The sequence below is a fragment of the Elgaria multicarinata genome, chromosome 1 (assembly GCF_023053635.1).
Source record: "Elgaria multicarinata webbii isolate HBS135686 ecotype San Diego chromosome 1, rElgMul1.1.pri, whole genome shotgun sequence".
Classification (NCBI taxonomy): domain Eukaryota; kingdom Metazoa; phylum Chordata; class Lepidosauria; order Squamata; family Anguidae; genus Elgaria; species Elgaria multicarinata.
In genome coordinates, this window is record NC_086171.1 from 200,044,476 (window position 1) to 200,060,810 (window position 16,335).

Here is a 16,335-nt window from a genome sequence, read left to right on the forward strand (position 1 = left end):
GGTGTGTCTTAGTTTTCCCATAATTAGCTACTAGCCTATTTCTACATCATTTGCCTAAAAAGGAGTATTTAAATCAGGACTGGAAAATATTGTAATCTCTGAAAGACAGTGATTTCCTAGGGCCTTTTGTTAAAAATTTGACTGGTTGCTGTTTTTTTATTCCTGATCTGAGGTAGGTTTGAAAGTGACAATGTTAAGGAGAAATAGACTTGCCACTAACATACGTGATGGACAGCCAGCAGATAGATTTTAACCTGCCCCTGTTCCCAAAAGCTTGAGATGGAGAAGTCCATCTAAAAACCATTTAGGGTGCAGTCCTATGCATGTTTAGATAGAATAAAATTTCTATAACCCCAGCCATATCCCAGCCAGCCGTGCAGATTGAGGGATACAGAAATTGTAGGGCGTTTTTCTGTTTAAATATGCTTAGAATTGCACCCTTAGATAATTACAGATCAACTATGCCCTGGTCAAAATCAGCTAGTTCAAATGCTCTTCCTGAGATGGTACAACTAGCATAGCAATCTTTTCCCTGAGATCATTTTTTTCTCATGGGTATGCTTTCAAATCAAGGGATCCTCCATGTTAATTCTTTTTTTAAAAAAATACACTAATACAATACTACAATAATTCTGAGGTGTTAAAAGACCCACAGGAGGATTGCTGTTAGAAACAGTAGGTGTTAAATTATTAAGAACCAAGGCCTATTAAGTCCACCACCCTGTTTACTAGGGGTGTGCACGGACCCCCTGCTCCGCCCCGTGGGCCGATCCGAAAATTTTGGATCAGCCCGCTCCGCTCCGCGCCGCTCCGCCCATACTCCACTCCTCTTCGCCGCGGAGCTCTGGCTCCGAATCGGAGCTCCGCAGTGGAGGGGAGTGGTGCCAGGTAAGGCCGGGAGAGGAGGGCAGGGGGGTTTACCGGGCCCTGCCGCCGTCGCCGCCCGTGCACTGACGGCGGCAGAGCCTGGTAAGGGACCAAGGGGGAGGGGGGCCTTACCTGCCTCTGTCCGCAGTCCGTCGGCTTCTTCAATTGAGCCCGCGGTTCAACCAGGAAGTCTGGGCCGTGCGGCCTAGACTTCCTGGTTGAACCGCGCGCTCAATTGGAGAAGCCGACGGACCGCGGATGGACACAGGTAAGGGAGAGGAGGGGGGGTTACCGGGCCCTGCCGCTGTCGCCGCATGGGCGACAGCGACAGCGGCAGGGCCCGGTAAACCCCACTTACCTTTCCGGCGGAGCTCCGGATCGAGGCGAAGGATCCGCCTTCACCTCGATCCTCTTCGCCACGCTCCTCCGGCCCCCCAATCCTCTTCGCCTCCGCCTTAAGGGCAGGCGAAGCCCCCCGCTCCGCTTCTAATTCGCCGGTCCGATTAGAAGCGGAGCACATCCCTACTGTTTACCACAGTGGCCAACCAGATACTTGGGGACGCCCACAAGCAGGATGTGAGGGAAAAGCCCTTCCGTTACTGTTGACCCCCAACTGATATTAGGAGGCATGCTGCCTAACTAGCATGGCCAATGATGAGGAATCGTGTGAGCTGTAGGCCTAAACAAGTTGCCTACCCCTGCTTTAGTAGATCTAATGCTACTAAATAGAAGTAGAAGCAGGATTAGTCTGCACCCCAATGAGTGTCCCCAAGTCCCTTGACTTTTTCTCTTTGGAATAAATGGCAATAACCCCATATCTGATAAATGAAAATGCCACAGTTGTTGATAGCGTTGCAATGACAGCAAAAGCTGCCCTCATCCCTGCTCTGGGATGAGCCAGCCCATACAAAGATGTGATATCTGTCTGTGCAGACTGCACAGAAACACTTTAACCAGAGTTCCTTGCAGTATGCAAGCCTTTGCTCCACACATGCTACCTGTCATAGTGAGCATTTTGCCCATACCAAATTAGCAGAGGTTCACTTTGTCTTCATTGGGGCCAGTGTTACATTATAAGCTTTTCAAATGGGCAATGAAATACTGTAAGAGTTTGCATGTGACAATAAGCCAGTGCTCCTTGAAAATGGTACCTTTGGTTTATGGTTTGTTTAGCATGATGTGCAAACCCAAATCTCTAGTCTGTCTCTCCCCCAACAAGCCAGAGAAATAACCCAAAACGAAGCATGCCAATATGTGCTCTATCACTGCTATAGTTTATTTTATTGATTTATTACATTTATATACCTCCCCATAGCCAAAGCTCTCTGGACGGTTTACAAAAGTTAAAAACAGTGAACAGTTGTCTCTATCAATTACAAATTCCTTGCTCCTAACCTCTCACTGCTGACTTCTCTTGCTTTTGAGGGTTACAGACCGACACTTACCAAAGCCGCGAGTAACAGAGAATGTATTGATATTGTCACTTTTTCAGTGTTTGAAGCACACCATCAGCAGTAACTCAATTATCCTTGAAGCCGAGCTGGAAAGGCCAGCAGCGTTATCTCCAATTTGCAATTTTGGGAGTGAAAGAACAGTGGCTCGTCTAAAGCCATATGCAACATGATCCTATTTATGTATACTCCGAAAGAAGTCCCATTGTATTCAAAGATATGTACTCCAGGATTTGGGTTGGGCTGTCGATCCCTTTGATTCCCAAACTGGACTGGGCCGCATGAAAAGAAGAGTCATGCTGGATCAGACCATGGGTCCATCTAGCCCAGCATTCTGTTCACTAGGGTGTGTGCAGAGCGGGTCTGCTCCTCCCCTAAATTTGGGGCAGAGCTCCAATGAGGCGATTCCCCCCCCCCCCCATTTTCAGGGCGGCACTTCCTCCCCGCTCCATTGAATTACCCGGCAGAAAACTTACATTTTCAGAGAACCACTCTATTATCAATGGAAATTATCAAAAATGTTTACATCTCTGCCATTTTTAAAGATAACGAGATGAAACTTGGCACCTTGGTAACTCCTAAGTAGGGCTTTAGCCATGCCATGTTGGATGGAGATCTCTTCATCCCTTGATTATTAGGAATTTTTAAAAAAGTTTCCTCTCCAACCATTCTCCACCTCATACACACTTCATCTTAAGAGATCTTGCTGAAGTTTCAGAAATTAGAAACGTACAAAAATCGAAGTCCCCTATTTCCATGTGTGGAACAAGAACACAACACACACTCAATAACACAAAGGGGAGTGTGGGGTGGTACTACAAGAAGGAAATAAAAACAAACAAAAGAAAACCCAGCAAAGAAAGCTGGCTCTGGTCATGGAGGGAGAGGAAGAGGGAGGTGTTTCTCCTAGTTCTCTTCCCACCCCCCTGCCAAAAAAATGAGGTGCACCCTTTTCTCTGCTGGTGCAGGAGAAGCAGTTGGATGTGGGTGGTCTTTAGCTCCACCTGCACCCTCTGCTTCAAAATCCATGTCTAGCGCTTGGGATCATTTTTCTTTGGAGGCGGAGCATCCCAGGTATGCTAGATCAAGAGGCTGCACCCCCTTCAAGCCAATGGTCAGTTTCAGGCTGGCAGCAGTGCTCTGGGCAAGACTCCTGCCCTGTACACCCAGAAGCAGGCCACTGGCCCTGCTGGACCAGTGGGGCAAGGGCAGAGGTGGCTTCAAATTGCCCCCAGGTAGGAAGATGCTAGGGAAAGCTGATGGAACTTTCCCATTTCTGGGACGTTCACTCAGCCTCAGCTGCATTGTGAAAGAGCAGTGCTATGGGCTCTTCCATAATTTGCAATCCCTCCTCCTAAGCAACAGGGAGGAGACTGGCTATTGGTTAGCCAAAGATGTCAATCTCAAAACTACCCCTCCTTCACCCCTCAGCATCTTTCTAATATGGAAGTGTTCAGTTAGTTGTTCATCAACATGAAACGAGCCCCCACGTTGCCTAAAAAACCTTTGGATCCATTTGGGGCTCCGAACGATCTAACTGCACCATGGGTTTCCAACGGTTTTGAAACCATCCTGTGATTTCGGAGGTCTGTTGAACCCCCGGAATTTGAGTGCGGAGCACACAACCCTATTGTTCACACAGTGGCCAACCAGCTGTCAAGCAGCAACCCAAAAGCTGGACATGAGTGCAAGAGCACCCTTTGGCCCATGTTCCCCAGCTACTGGTGTATACAGACTTACTGTCTCTGATACTGGAGGGAGCACGTAGCTCTCCGGATGGGTAGCCATTAGAACATAAGTGCCCTGCTGGATCAGACCAAGGGTCCATCTAGTCCAGCACTCTTCACACAGTGGTCAACCAGCAACCCACAAGCTGGACATGAGTGCAACAGCACCCTCCCACCCATGTTCCCCAGCAACTGGTGCACACAGGTTTATTGCCCCGAATACTGGAGATCGCACACAACCATCAGGGCTAGTAGCCATTGATAGCCTTTGCCTCCAGGAATTTATCCAATTCCCTTTTGAAGCCATTCAGATTGGTGGCCATCGCTACATTTTGTGGTAGTGAGTTCCATAGTTTAATTACGCGCTGTGTGAAGAAGTACTTCCTTTTATTTGTCCTGGATCTTCCACGAATCAGTTTCATGGGATGACCCCGGGTTCTAGTATTTTGAGAGGGAGAAAAATGTCTCGCTGTCCACATTCTCCATACCATGCATAATTTTGTACACCTCTGTCATGTCTCCCCTTAATCTTTTTCCCAAGCTAAACAATCCCAGTTGATGTAACCTTCCCTCGTAGCCTTCTCCAGGAATTTGTCTAACCCCCCATTTAAAGCCATCCATCACTGTGGCCATCAAACTGGAGAGGATTTGTGTAGCATTTGTGCGCTGCCACCCACCCCCACGCTCTATTTGCCAATACAGCTGACTTTACATTGTTTTGAAGCCTTAACTACTTCCTCTGGGTGGTGATATAGATTGGGCAGAGTGGAAGTGACAAGAGACTGGACAGTGGAAACGGGGTGACACCTCTGAGAGTATGGTGTCCATCTGTGCACTACCAAAGGAGAGGAAATGCATCAACCCCAAAAAAGGACAAAAGAAGACCTCTATTTGCATATGCTGATTTATATGTTTAAATGTGGACTTGGACTGGGCAGCCCATCAAATATAGGACACCTTCAAATAGAGGTCTCTCCTCTAACATAGGACAGCCGTCCACCGTATCTGAGAGCATGTTGCCCAGGGAATTTCCAAAACCTGCCACTGCCACTGTAACTGCCCCAAACCCTGGCTGATCAAAAGGAGAGCATGAGCAGACGCCCGGATGCAATATTAATTGGACTATTTTGCAGCTGGAAGGAGGAGACCCTTGGAAGCTAAAATACGCCTATTTCTCTTGAGTGTAAAATGAAGCATGCCTCCAATCTAAATCCAGAAAAGCCGGGGAAGAAAAAAGAAAGAAAACCTTTGTGCCCCATGTATCAAAAGTTTGGGAAACACTAGCGCATAGCTCCGAGTGCACAACTGGTATTAAGGAAGCACAAGTCAAGAAGAGGGAGCAAATATAGATTACTGCAGTTGCTAAGCTCTGGTTACTTTAAGCTCTGGAAGTTGCCCTGTGTGACTGTGTCCCTGCAACATCTCCTGCATATAAATTAGGAAAGAAAAGAAGGGGGGGCCCCGAGAGCAGCTGGTCAGCCTTTCTCTCCTGCTGCTTGCTGTGCTATCAGCCTGGCTGAACCAGATGTGCCCAACAGCAGGGAGACAGGGCGAGAAGGAGGTCTGGGCAGAAGGAGACCTAGAAAGGGATAAAGGGATAGTGGATGTCAAAAAAGAGAGAAAGGATAAAGATGAGACAACACTGATGCCTTATGCTGTTATTCCCTCGGTTTCCAATATTGAGGCGCAAGTGTTGCTTATATAACCAAAAAGGCCCCATCCATGTGTAAGAGGAAGTGTCAGCTGGCTTGGGGGACTCCCAGGGTTTGCAAAAATACGTCCCCCCAAAAAATCGTAAGGGGATTTTAAATATAAGGATAAACCCCCAATCGGCCCCATGAGGGAAAGGTGTGCTCAGTGATCACCAACTAAGGAATGGGAAACTGGGTGGCTATCCCTGAATGGAACAATCTGACTGGAACAGTGACTAGCAGCAGTGCATGCTGCAACATTTTGTTGCAGGTCCCACTTGTAATCAAGCGAAATGCATGTCGCTTCATTCAGGAGAATAGAGTTCCTTCAAGTTCCTTATGGATCTCCACCTACTAAGAAAGAGAGGAGTTACTTTTGCAGATTCCCTCTCCCAGCCTGACCTCTCCTAATGGGATTCAGAGCTAGGAACATCAACCTATTGGAGGCGAATGAGCCAGAAGGGGGACCAACTTTATTGAGCATGTGGGAATTGGCTGCAGGCTCTTCTTGATTGATCACCCATTCTTTGTCTTGTCTACATGAGAATGAGCTAGCCTCAGAGGCTGCTTTCCAGGCATCTGGGGCCTGCTGTGGAATAATAATAATAATAATAATAATAATAATAATAATAATAATAATAATAATAATAATTCTTACCTGCTTCTCCCTCTGGATCGAGGCAGGGAATAACATCAAATATAAAGATACGATAAAATGTATAAAACTGTTTAAAAACAAAAAACTACTACATTATTTAAATAACAGCCAGACATTTTAAAATTAGACTGGGTAGGCCTGCCAGAAATGATCAGTCTTTATGGCTTTTTAAAATTCAGAAATACTGTTGAGTTGGTGGATCTCTCCCGGCAGGCCATTCCAGTCTGGGGGCAGCAGAAGAGAAGGTCCTCTGGGTAATGGTTGTCAGCCTAGTTTTCACTGACTGAAGTAAATTCTTCTCAGAGGACCTGAGCGTGCAGGGCGGATTGTATGGGAGAAGGTGATCCCGCAGGTAACCTGGATCCAAATGGCTTTAAAGGTAATAACCAACACTTTATAACCAACCAAAATAATCCTACTTATGCTGCAAACATACGAGAGCAAGTCCCACTGAACTAGTAGTACCATGAAGAACCTTGACAGCGGGCCTTCCCTGTGACAGCACTCACCCTCTGGAAACCCTCCCTCGTGCGTTTCGGGAGGCGGAAAACATAATATCTTTTAAACGCCTCCTGAAGACATACCTTTTTACACAGGCTTTCCTGGTCTTTAATGTAGCTAGTTTGATATTGCCTTTTAAACTTTTTAATGTTTTAAATTTATACTTGTATTTTATGGTTTTTAATTGTGCACTGCCCAGAGAGCTTCGTCTGATGGGCAGTATAAAAATGTAATAAATAAATAATGTCTGAATAGTGAGCTGCTAGTACTTATATAGTTCTTTCAAGTGTTCAAAGCACTTTAAATTTCTCAATAATTTTTACAACAACCCTGTAAGGCAAGGCAGTATCTTCATCTTCATCATTAATGCTATTATTAATGCATTAATGCATTAATACAGTTTCCAGAGAAATTCAAATCTAATAAAAGGCTTAACATAACTGAAGGTGTACAAAGACTTTTAAATGTTATTTAGGTAAATTTAACAGCTAGAGGCCTCCTTTCTGAGCAGTAACTATATTTTGACTGGGTTACTTTTAACTGTAGGTGTCTCTTAATTCCTTCATGACTTGTTTACAGGCTGTACGTTACTGGCATGTCATTGTACTTATGTAGTGGTTATGTACCACTACATAACCACTGTGCTATAGCAGACTAATGCAATCACACAAGTGGAAAGCTACATATTCTTTTGCTTTCAGAAATAATAGTCAATTTCCCCCACTCTAAAAGCCCCAGGAAAGTACTCTTTAAAACAGAAGCGAAACTGGAGGGTCACATCCTCATCTAAAGAACTCATAAACAACTGTAAGGAATGACGTACACACAATAAATACCTCATGTAGAAAAGCTCTTAGTTTGCTGTCCAGGTGTTGATGGGCAACTTCAAGGTCAAGCTCTTTCTTCTGATGGTTTTTCATCTTGGGATGGGCAGCCCTCCAAATAGAGAATGCCTTCAAACAGAGAAGTCTCATTTAACTAGGGTGACCATATGAAAAGGAGGACAGGGCTCCTGTATCTTTAACAGTTGCATAGAAAAGGGAATTTTAGCAGGTGTCATTTGTATATATGGAGAACCTGGTGAAATTTCCTCTTCATCACGACAGTTAAAGCTGCAGGTGCCCTGCCCTCTTTTAAATCTGGTCACTCTAGTAGGGTGACCATATTTGGGAAACCAAAAAAGAGGACACCTAGTGTGTGTGTGGGGGGGGAAGCAGCTTTCTGAGTCCTGCAAAAAGTATGTTATTCCCCCGCCACCTTAAAGAACCCGATTGGAGTGGAGGAGGGGAAAGGATTTCATTCTGCACCACCACCATCCACTCCAATTGGGGCCTTTTCTATAACGTCCACGAATGACCCACTTTCCCCTTTAAGACCTCAATTGGAGCTCGGGGTGGGGGAATGATGTGCCTCAAGAAAGCATGTCATTCCCTCCTGCCATGCTAATGGCAGCCTTAAAGGGGAAGGTGTGTCATTCCAGGACATTATTGAAAATTATAGAAAATCCCCCCTGACACCACGGAAAGAACAAAAACCAGGACAAATCCGGGGAAATCCTGACAGTTGGTCACCCTAGTGTTGTGTCTTTTAGGGTGACCATATGAAAAGGAGGAAAGGGCTCCTGTATCTTTAACAGTTGTATTGAAAAGGAAATTTCAGCAGGTGTCATTTGTATATGTGGAGAACCTGGTGAAATTCCCTCTTCATCACAACAGTTAAAGCTGCAGGTGTCCTGCCCTCTTTTAAATCTGGTCACTCTAGTATAGCTCCTGCAGCTTTAACTGCTGTGATGAAGAGGGAATTTCACCATGTTCTCCATATATACAAACGACACCTGCTAAAATTCCCTTTTCTATGCAACTGTTGAAGATACAGGAGCCCTGTCCTCCTTTTCATATGGTCACCCTAATTTAACACTCCTTCAAATAGAGGGCTCTCCTCTGTAAAAGAGGGCACATGGGCACTCTACCTTCCCACCATCTCTTTTAGGCCTGAAGGAACAGCTCCCTGTTGTTGAAAGGCACTGATCTCTTCTCTTACCCATTCAGCCGGTCCTATTATTACCTTGAAAGTAAGTCTCACTGAACTCCCCTCTGAGTGGACAAGATGCTGAAGACTGCACAGCTCACACTTTACATACTTCCTCCTCCCCTTCACCTCCTACGAGAGCCTCATGTCTGGCATGTACGTGCAAACTGTGTTGTATACAAATTGCAAATGCAAATTCGGTTATGCCCTCCGGTTTCCGACCTGATTTCCAGTGTAGTCCACAGCTGGGTGAAAAGACCACTTGCTTTTCGTCAAGGTAGAAAAATGCCCTCTTTAAAAAAAAAAAACAGGTGGTAGAGGGGGGAAGTGTTGTCTCCTTTTTAAAGTCAAGGGGCATGCCAAGTTCTTACAGGATCTTTGCAGCTAGTAAGCCATGCCATTCCCCTATCGGGTGTCTAAAATAGGAACTACAGGAAGATGAAGCAAAGCAAAATGTTTTTTTTTCCTGTGTGTGGTTATTTGCAGAAAGGCTGTGGCCAGTCATGAGAATTGATCTCATTTTTAAACGAGAGTCCCTCCTCTGCCTTGACTCTTTCTATTGACGGTATTTAACTTTCCTTGCTGCCTTGGAAATTCCTTTTTTCAGAAACTTTTTTCCCCACCACCGGTGCTTTTTGGAGGATACAATTTGGAGCCCTTCCCCCACCCAACCCCAAAGAAACCATTCCTTTGCAAACCTAAGCAGTGAGTGATGATGATACAGGAAGTGGTACCAGTTTTTGGTAACGACGATGAATAGAAACATTGGACCCAGCATGCTTACAAAGGTAGGCCTGTCATTTTTTTTGAGCAAAGAACACTGTGATGAGATTTAAGAGATGTCCTAGACACATCTACTCAGAAGCAAACCACACTGGAATCAGTAGGACTTGCTCCCAGGGATGTGAATATTGATGACAATCCTATACACACACCTCCCTGGGAGTAAGCCCGATTGGATACAGTGCGACCAACTTCAGAGTAAACCAGGGGAGGCAGGTGGATTTGTTGTCAGTAGGATGGAGGATCCACTCGGGTCTCAGTCAGAACTCTAAAGGAGCTATCCAAGGTGTGAAGCCTCCATTGGAGTAAATGTGCATAGAATTGCACTATTACACTGTTACCTGAGAGTAAGCCCCATTGAATTTGCTTCTGAGTACTGTAAGGTTGGGAAAATTTGTTGAGGAATTCTAAACTGATACTTTTATTGCAAATACATTCAGAAATGAACTGGGTGGAGTGATACACACCTGTTTGTGTCCTTCTTTGAGCTTTATCCCACATACCTGTTTCCCTTGAATTATCTCCTACAGCGCTAAGCTGTCACCGCTGTTGTTGTTGTTGCTATTGGGCGGCAAGATCCTTTGCATACCAGGAAATGGGTTTAAGGGGGAAAATGTAAAAAAATCATAAAAAATCAATGGATGACCCAATCCGATTCAAATTTGGTATTCTTAAAGCTCTCCTTAATATCTATTACTGTGCCAATTTTGATGTCTTTATCTTTAAAGCTTACACAGATGTAAGCATTTGTTTAGTTTTTCTTCAAATCCTGCTCCTGCGCCCCAGTGGCCGCTCGGAAAACAACAAATGATACGCTCGAAAACTAGTAGCAAAATATTGCACTTCTTTTGGTTAAGAAGCGCAATTAAAGCAGGATGCATGGGAGTACTTCACAATCAAAGCAGATCATAAGCTGGAAAACTTCGGAGTCCTTTGCATGCAATTCACAGTGAGTGCACAGTATAACGCTGGTGTGATAAAGCTCTTTGTTGAGTGGCTGGGGCACCACTGGGGAAGAAATTCTCCTTGCATGGTTATTTCTGATCCTGTTGCTCCTTTGAATGGCTCAGGCTCACCTGTTGATTTCAGAAAGTGACAACCTTATAGAATGAAATGGGTTTAGACATTTGTGTTTGGAAGAGATTGCTTGAAGTTTGGGAAGTTAAGGGAAGTGGGAAAGAGTTGCTGAAAGGACCTTGGAGTGACAGCTGAGGTGATAATTTGGTTAGATGACACGTAGAAGAGGGAGATAGTTCTAGTCCATACATCCTGGACTTCAGTTTACTGTGAAATTGTTCTCAAATACACAGCCAGTTTCTTGTTAAACCTAAGTAAATGGGTAATAGGATTTAAAGGTTTTAAACACCAATTAGGTAAAAAAATTGTAACTTTTAAATTAATGCATGTTGGTGAGAAAGGCTGAAAAGGAGGACAGGGCTCCTGTATCTTTAAAGTTGTGCAGAAAAGGGAATTCCACCAGGTGCGATTTGTATACATGCAACACTTGGTGAAATTCCCTCTTCATCACAACAGTTAAAGCTGCAGGAGGCCTGCCTAGCGTGACCAGATACAAAAGAGGGCAAGTCTCCTGCAGCTTTAACTGTTGTGATGAAGAGGAAATTTCACCAGGTGCTGCATGCATACAAATGGCACCTGGTGGAATTCCTTTTTCTAGACAACTGTTAAAGATACAGGACCCCTTTCCTCCTTTCCATATTGTCACCTTAAAAGGACCAGTATCATCACATTCATGTAGTACTTTTGATTTGCAAAATGCTTTTATGGCTTCTCTTTTTCATTCTTGCAACGACCCTGTAAGGTAAAGCATAAGTTGCACTGCTTTAAGTACAGGGAACGCAGGACAATATATGCACTGCACTGCATTTGCAATTGCTCAGAGAGCTGATGTGGTGGCTCCTTTGGGTGATTTGGGGCAGTTGATCTCTCTCCCAGTCTTTCCCACCTTGCAGGGTTGTTGTAAGGACCCAGTAGGGAGGTCCTCATCCCCTGAGCTTCCTAAAGGGAAGGTGGGATTCAAATGCGACTGAAAAATACATTTGAACCACATCTGATCCTGCTTCTCATGTAACTAGAGTGACCATATGGAAAGGAGGACAGGGCTCCTGTATCTTTAACAGTTGTGTAGAAAAGGGAATTTCAGCGGGTGTCATTTGTATGCATGCAGCACCTGGTGAAATTCCCTCTTCATCACAATAGTTAAAGCTGCAGGAGCCCTGCCCTCTTGACCACCCTACATGTAACCAAACTGATCTTTTTTTTGGGGGGGGGACTTATCATGCACTTTTTGTAATCAGCTGTACTCCTCCTTAGAAAGGACAAATGGGGCTTGCAACCAACTATTGCAGCATAGAGTGTTCCTGTTCAGGGTTTCAGCCAGCCAGCTAGCCAAGATTTCTCCTGTAAGACACACTCCTTTGAGTTGTTTGGGGGAGATAGGTGTTTTTTTAAGCAGTTGTCCCCCACCCCCTAAAGAGTCCTTGTACTTCTGCAAGCCTTTGCATTTTCACAAGTCTATTGATACTTCTGTCTTGTCTGTGGTTGTTGTTGTTATATATATATCTATATCTGTATATCTCAACGATGCTCAGAAAGACTGTTCTGTAAAAAGAGGAAGGTCCAATTCAAAGAAGGCCGAGAGGATACAGAGACAAAGGAAAGGGTAGTGGGTACGGGAACCCCGGGGAGAATTGCACAAAACCAGAGAATGTTAAAAAGTGATTAAGCAGCAGATTCCAGCCAAGAGCAGATGGTCAATTTGAATATCCGGGCCCCACTGAAAGTATTTCATTTTCATGGGCCTGTTCTGCTTTGTTCTTCCCAATTCATGCTTTCGCCGTTAAAAAGATGTCATTAGCAAGCCTTTATTTTTATAAAGTGAAAAGCAGTCACCGAGGCAGGACAGGCACGGTGGCGTGAGCCCTGAAAATTCAGAACCACCGTGCACAAGAATTGAAAACATTTTAAAAAGCAACAACCCAGCAACCTCTACACAAACACCCACCCACCCCTGACATCAGCCTGCTGGAAAACCATCTCCAAAGATGGGGAAATCTGTCATGCACAGCCTTCTTGCACCACACTTGTGATGTGATGATGTTTCATAGGTATCAAAATATAAAAAGAAGTCTTTTTCGGTGGCTTTTATTTCTCTCCCCTCACCCGCTCCCTCCTCCTCCTCCTCCTCCTCCTCCTCCTCCTCTCTCCCTTGACACTGAAGACACCAAACATTCATTTGCATGGGGGAACCTGCAGGCCAATTGCAGTACTGGATTGTTATGCTCTCTGTGATCAGGGCTCTTCATCCCTGAGGGCTGTTCACTCAAAAACTCCTTCACTCAAAAACTCCTTCACCAGGCTGGGGAAGAAGACCACAGCATAGGGAATTAGAGACGACCAAGGTTCGCCACCAAGCCGTACAAATCCTTCAGCTGAGCCTGCTAGTTCGCCCCGCTTTGATCAAAAGGCAGCCATAGAGAGCCAATTCTGGAGGGTGCATCAGGCGATGGAGCTATAAAGGTTGAAGGTAAAGCCAGCAAAATGAAAGTGAACGTGAGTATCGGGCATCGCTTTTAGCTCTGCTCTGTGTTGTTTCGAAGGGCCATTTCTTTGCTGTGGTTTGCAGGTCTGTTTTCTCAGATCTATGTGGCTATAGATATATTTGTCTTTATTGGAAGGAAGAGTTTCGTGCCGCCTTGTTTATTGTTTGCTGTTTTTCATGATGGCATCTTACACATTTAACAAATTTAGTTCACTTTTCTGCATTGCTAAGCTGCCAAGGGAATGTTTGTTGATGGGTAAGCCATATACAAATTCCATCAAAAATGTATACGCTATTTTTGCAACAATCCTAGGCACGCTTACCTGGAAGCAAGTATGATCGAACTCGGTGGGCTTACTTCTGAGTAGGCATGTGCAAGATTGCAGTGTTTTAGGCCCCATGCTCCTTTTATAGGTGTTTAAAAATAAGGATAGCCACGCTGGTCCACGAGGGGAGAAAAACCCACAATCTTCGGTTGAGCAATAACTTCATATTAAGGAGACCAACCAAAACGTCACAAAAGCTTGTGGAAATCTTTGGTGGCATTTTGGTAGGTCTGCTAATAAAGGCATTGCTCAACTGAGGATTTTGGAGGCGTTGCAATTGTTTTTAGGTGAATGGTCCCATTAATAAGTGCTAATACATTATAATCATAAATGTCTTCTATCTTTCCCACCCTCTAGTTCAACCCATAAGACAAAAAGCAGGAAAGAGGAGGGATGTTTCCTGGTCCCTGGATGTCTCATGCCCTTCTGTTGAAATAAGGTGTTATCACATGCAGAACATTCAGCTCCCAGTTTTAACCAATGATCTCTTAGTTCAGATGAAATAGGATATTTATGAATGAATGAAAAGCTGAGTATTTGAGGCAGTTGCAACTATCTAATTTTTCTCCTTATTTTGAGAGGAAACTGAATTGTTAATGGGTTCTGAATAACACTGCAGGTAGGACTGACTGGTCAAGCCTTCTCCAAGACTCAATCTCCAGATGTGTTGGACTACAGTGTCCACCATCCACCACCAGCATGGATGTGGATGATGGAAGTTGTAGTCTGACACCTCTCGAGCACATTAGCTTAGGGAAGGCTGGTCTAATGCAATTCTAATGTGTGCAGCGACATATTGAATGTTGTGTACAGCTCTGGGGCACCAAAACTCGCAATGGATATTGTGAAGTTGGGGCGGTTGCAGAAAAGGGCAGCCAGAATGAACAAAGTGCTGGAGCACCTCTTCTATAAGAGTTGCTCCAGTTGGGGCAACTGGAGTTGGGGCTATCTAATTTAGAATAAAGGTGAAGTGGGGGACATGATGGAGGTTTATACTATCATGTATGGCGTAGAAAAAGTGGATAGAAATAATGTTATGAGAGGGAGAGAAAAATATCTCCATCTACTTTCTCCACAATATACACAAAGTTATAAAACTCTGGGATCAGATTCAGGAAGCTGAATGGTGGGAGGTTCTGGAGAAACAAAAGAAAGTACTTTTTCACAGTATTTTCAAAATATTTCACAGTATTTAAACTATGGGATTCTCTGCCATGAGTTAATAGTGACAACTACCAACTTAGTTGGCTTTAAAAGGGGATTAGAGAAAGGCGGTTTCTACATGAGACTTTTCTTTAGATGCTGTTGTGACCTTCCAGTTCCGCTTCTGTGCCTTAACCAACACATTCAGCGAGGGTTTTTTAGAGCAGAGAAAATGCGGCATTTAATTTTGAACACAAAAGAATGTGTGTTATCCTCTTGTCTATTTGTGCTATTCCACTATACCACAGTGCCACCTAGAGGTTATATAGCAGAAAAGCAGAAAAGGAAATGCGCCTCATGTAGTGTTTGGATATCAATTTTGTGACGAAAGTGAAAATAGATACAGCCGATTAACAGTCTCATGTAGAAAATGCTGGTTAGGCACAGGGGTGAAACTGGAGGATCATGATGTCGTCTGAAGATCCCCTAAACAATTGAGAGCTTTTTGAACCTGCAGATGTGTTGGACTACATCCATCCATCCATCCTCCTCAAACCAGCATGGCTAATGCAGCCCAACTCATCTGGAGGAGCACTAGATTAGGGAAGGCTGCTGTAGAAGGCTGTGCTACCGTGGCTGCACTTACCATGTAGAAATATGGGAGTTTCGGATTGCCTAGAAGACAGAGGCCATCCCCACGATAATCTGAAATAATTGCGGATGAGGACAAAATGGCAAGGCTTGGTGGGCAGATGTCCTATGCTGTCAAAAGGGATAACATTCCTGGTGGCTTGTAGTCCATTTTTGTGGGGATTGTTGCTGTTTTGAGCCTTTAAATCCTTAGTTGCTGGGGCCATGGTTTCGTGGTTCCAAGCCCTCTCACTGATGCGAGACAATAAAGACGTCTGATGTGTAATGCATAAAGCTTTATTCAACAAATAAACATCTATTCACACCTGAAGGGAGTGTGAATGCAAGGAGCTATCTTTTAAACCTAACTTGGCTAAAACTAGGCAGCTGCCTTCAGGACTATGACCTACAATCCAACAGGAACTTTAGCTCAGGGAGGATCTTTTGGAAGGATCCTTTCGCGAGCAGCTACCCTAAGAGATCACCTCTCACCTCCTCTCAACTCTGCCTGGTTGATCTTGTGGCAGTCTCTGGGATCTGTCAACTCCGATGTCCCCTTCCCCTCAAACAGAGGCTGAGTTCTCAGGAGTGGGAGGAGGATGGTCTCTGAGCTGTCTGCATTCTTTGCGATAAGCTCATGGGAAGTTTCAGACTTGACTCCTGAAGAATCTTGGAGAATCTCCTACCCTGCTTCCTGTATTGGCTGGTAAATTCCTGGTTCTTCTTTCCCTTCTGAGTCCAATTGAAAACCCCCCCCCCATCCCAAACCCCCTTTCCCCACACTAGGGAGAACAAACCTGATACAGACACATGGTATCCTCTCAGAGAATCTCATTGGGCTGTAGTTCCATGAGCGCATCTCACAAAGTGTTGCTGATTCGATGACACAACGATCCTGTGGAACTTTTGGCTCTATGTTTTCTTGGTGGGAGGCATAACGTGACACTGGTAAAAAAATAAAACAACAATAC

The 16,335-nt window shown here is 44.6% G+C and overlaps 1 protein-coding gene across 1 annotated transcript in view; it reads left to right on the forward strand.

Annotated features, from left to right (window-relative positions):
• Nucleotides 1-9,618: 9,618 nt before the first annotated feature.
• The window catches only part of CASS4 (Cas scaffold protein family member 4), a 44,015-nt gene continuing 37,298 nt past the window's right edge, over nt 9,619-16,335 (forward strand). Inside the window, exon 1 of the mRNA XM_063120579.1 lies at nt 9,619-9,711. Coding sequence (XP_062976649.1) covers nt 9,676-9,711 — 36 coding nt within the window. The 5' untranslated portion in view covers nt 9,619-9,675. The remainder of the gene's footprint in view (nt 9,712-16,335) is intronic.